The sequence below is a fragment of the Convolutriloba macropyga genome, chromosome 3, assembly GCF_964194025.1.
Source record: "Convolutriloba macropyga chromosome 3, txConMacr16.3, whole genome shotgun sequence".
Taxonomy (NCBI): Eukaryota; Metazoa; Xenacoelomorpha; order Acoela; family Convolutidae; genus Convolutriloba; species Convolutriloba macropyga.
Genome location: NC_134470.1, coordinates 81,139,142 through 81,142,201, shown reverse-complemented (window position 1 = coordinate 81,142,201; position 3,060 = coordinate 81,139,142). Strand labels below are relative to the sequence as shown.

Here is a 3,060-nt window from a genome sequence, read left to right as displayed (position 1 = left end):
AAAGATCATTTTTGACTTAAACGGTCCATGAAAAGGTTTTAGCGGATCTTTTCTGCTTTCTGCTAGCGCCCCCCCCCAGCCTTAAATAGCCGTTAAATTTGCACCCCCAAAATCTAAAATTTCGCGAATTGTGAGAGCGATATTCGCATTTCATTGAAACAAGAGTGTCTAGGTAGATTGAAGGCACTTTTAGAATAGTTTCCTTAAAAAGTTTTAAAAAATCAAGCCCTTATTGTAGCCGATAACACCAAAAAAGATCTAATACAGAAATTTTTATTGATGCTTACGTTATATGCAACCAATTTTGGTTGAATACGTAATACTTTCAAACCATAGCTGTGCTAGCTTTTAGTAAATGCATATTGCTCATATATGTTCACGTATAAGATTACTTTAGCTTTAACGATATGTTTACACATTTATAAATGGGGGGTGCCTAACTAAGCGGGGGGGGCGCTAGCAGAAAAGATCCGTTTTAGCTTGACTTTAGTGATCATCTGAACTTTAGCTCGACCCAATTTTATTAATTTTTTGCTGCTCATTTTTAGTTCAACCTAATTCTGTTGCTGCTGGACTTAAACTCAACTCATTTGCGGGAGCTAATTTTTAACATGCACTGTAAAAGTCAGCTATGGCATATAACGTATTCATCACGCGTGACCTTCTTGATTTCCATTTTTGGGAATTTTAATCATTCAAGATCAAGGAAATGCAATTATAAATAGCAAAAAATAAAAAAAACACAAATAAGACTAAAGTTATTGTTTATGAAACAAAATTTATCAGATAAAGACATACTTACATGCTTATTAAAATTTAAATCAAAGACGTCTTAAAAGGGGAGCATTTGATTTAAATTTTATCAGACTTTCTATAAATTTATTGTCTATCGATTCTCAAAGTCAGAAAAGAGACTTTCGAGTGAACACCAAAGATTTCGTGCAAAGATTTAAAAAATGACAGAAAAATGACACGTCATCTTTTTACACAGATAATTTCCTCGCTGGTAACTCATATCGGGTGTGGTCACGGGTACTGGGGAGGGTCTAAGAGCAACCTTCTCTGCATTCTCACTCCAGCCACAAAACCCATCGGAGATGCGTCTTTCATGTCAGATGACAATTACAAACAGTTCTGTGCCAAGAGACCGGATCAACTGAGAGGTTGCAAAGAGTAAGTAAACAGGAAGTCTGTTTTTGTCTACCTCTTAATCTGTTCACTCTTTTTTGCTTTTTTTTGAGTAATGCCTCATACAAGCATGATTTTGATCTTTATGGTCTTAATGAGAGCATGAGAAATTAGCGGCTGACAAACATCTGAGCACTCCCTTGGGCCGTTTTTGCCCAGGAAGACAGCGGCTCTTCTAAAAATCCCGTTTTGTCAGCTTTTTGAAAGTATTATTAATGGAAAACCTTCTTTTTAGTTTTTAGGGGGCGCAAGACACATGATGATACAAAGTCTTATGATACAAACTTATCCTGAGAAGTTTTAAAAAAATCAAATTAATCTTATATTTCGATAACCCAAGCCCCTTCTCATTCTCCGCTCCCCTTCATTCCACCCTCCAATTCTTTTCACCACCCATCCAAATCAGCCATTTTTCCATCTCCTCGTCTTCTCTCAGTAACCCCCTCCCCCCTCCCCCACCCCCAAGCGCCAGTTACCAACTGACAAATTTGAGCTACCGCTTTTTTATTCGGTTGTTTTTTCGTTCGCAATTGCTAATAGCGCAACGCAACTATTTCTTTTTAGCGCTCCAAAAACTCAAGGCTGCCAGTATGTAAATGACACTATTATCAATCAAAATAACAACAACAACAACAACAATAACAACAACAACAACAATTGGCAAACTCCAAACAACCAACAATCTCCTTCATCAAATGATGACGACAACAGGGAAGCTTCTGACGATCATTTATTACCACCTGCTTTGAACACTGTGCTTTTCAATTTGATGCTTCATTTGCTTAAAATGTTGGCGACTTTATAAAGTAAATAATATTTCCATGATTCCAATGACCCTCACTGAAATTGTCAAAAATACTTTGCCAAAACAGTTTTTAACCTGTAACGAAGAGGCAGGATTGTCAGGTACGGAAATTAATGCTTCTTTTGCTTTTCTGTTCAGCTTCGTCTGTTGCCACCCCCCCCCCCCCCCCAGGTTGGTCTGTTGCTCCACCCAGCCTAGTGGGCACAACCTTCACGCCCCCAGTAGCACGTGTTATATAATAACGTGCTATTTAACAACATATAAGTTGTAATTGGGTGGCATAGAATCAATGGAGAATGGATACAAAATGGAGAAAACTTTCCAAATGTTACTCCCACGTAATACATGCTAACAAGACACAGGCCATTTGTGGTCAATGTAAATCAACTTTTGTCGCAAAAGTTTGGCTTTGTTAATATGAGCACAACATAATCTGAAAATTAGTGCTGGAGACCAAAGTGATTCTTTCGCCAATTATCAAACATGTGCACAAAAAGTTGAAAATCAGAAACTGCCTCAAAATATAGATGTTGATTCGCTATAAACAGAATTTTATCTTCTATGATGCTTAATTGCTCTCCAGCAAAGTTGACAATTATTTTAGTCTTCAGGCTTTTTTATGCGATTTCTCGCGTGGCTGATATTTGGTCTGACCCCTTTGACTTTTTGTCCCAAAAATGAGATAAACAGGCAGCGCCCAGGGAGCATTAAGTTCTCTTAGAGCCCTAAGCCCTTAGCCCTAAGCCCTTTTTAAGCCTTACTATACTCTAAGAACAAAAAAATATATGAGTCAGTCGCAACAAAAATTTTTTTCTGACAAAAAACATGCACAGTCGGTTGATAAACAATTTCAGTGATCAGATTACAATCTCAAATTAGTACGCAAATATGAGATTGTACATGGTACTGATGAGTAGCAAAAGATCTAATAGAGTTCGAAAAATTACCCAGAAAATCGTATTTATAATTAGATATTTCACCTTTATAATGTTTCCGACGCTTAAACTACTGATGACATCTTCAGGAATTAGATAGAGTTGAGATCTAGTTGAAAGTTTGTCAGCGAA

General features: G+C 37.2%; 1 protein-coding gene across 1 annotated transcript; it reads left to right on the top strand.

Moving 5' to 3' along the window:
* The first annotated feature begins 967 nt into the window (after positions 1-967).
* Positions 968-2,047, top strand: LOC142336760 (uncharacterized). Its single transcript, XM_075385671.1, has 2 exons — positions 968-1,173; positions 1,753-2,047. The coding sequence occupies exons 1-2, from the start codon at positions 968-970 to the stop codon at positions 1,991-1,993; spliced, it is 447 nt and encodes a 148-aa protein (XP_075241786.1). The 3' UTR covers positions 1,994-2,047.
* Positions 2,048-3,060: the final 1,013 nt, after the last annotated feature.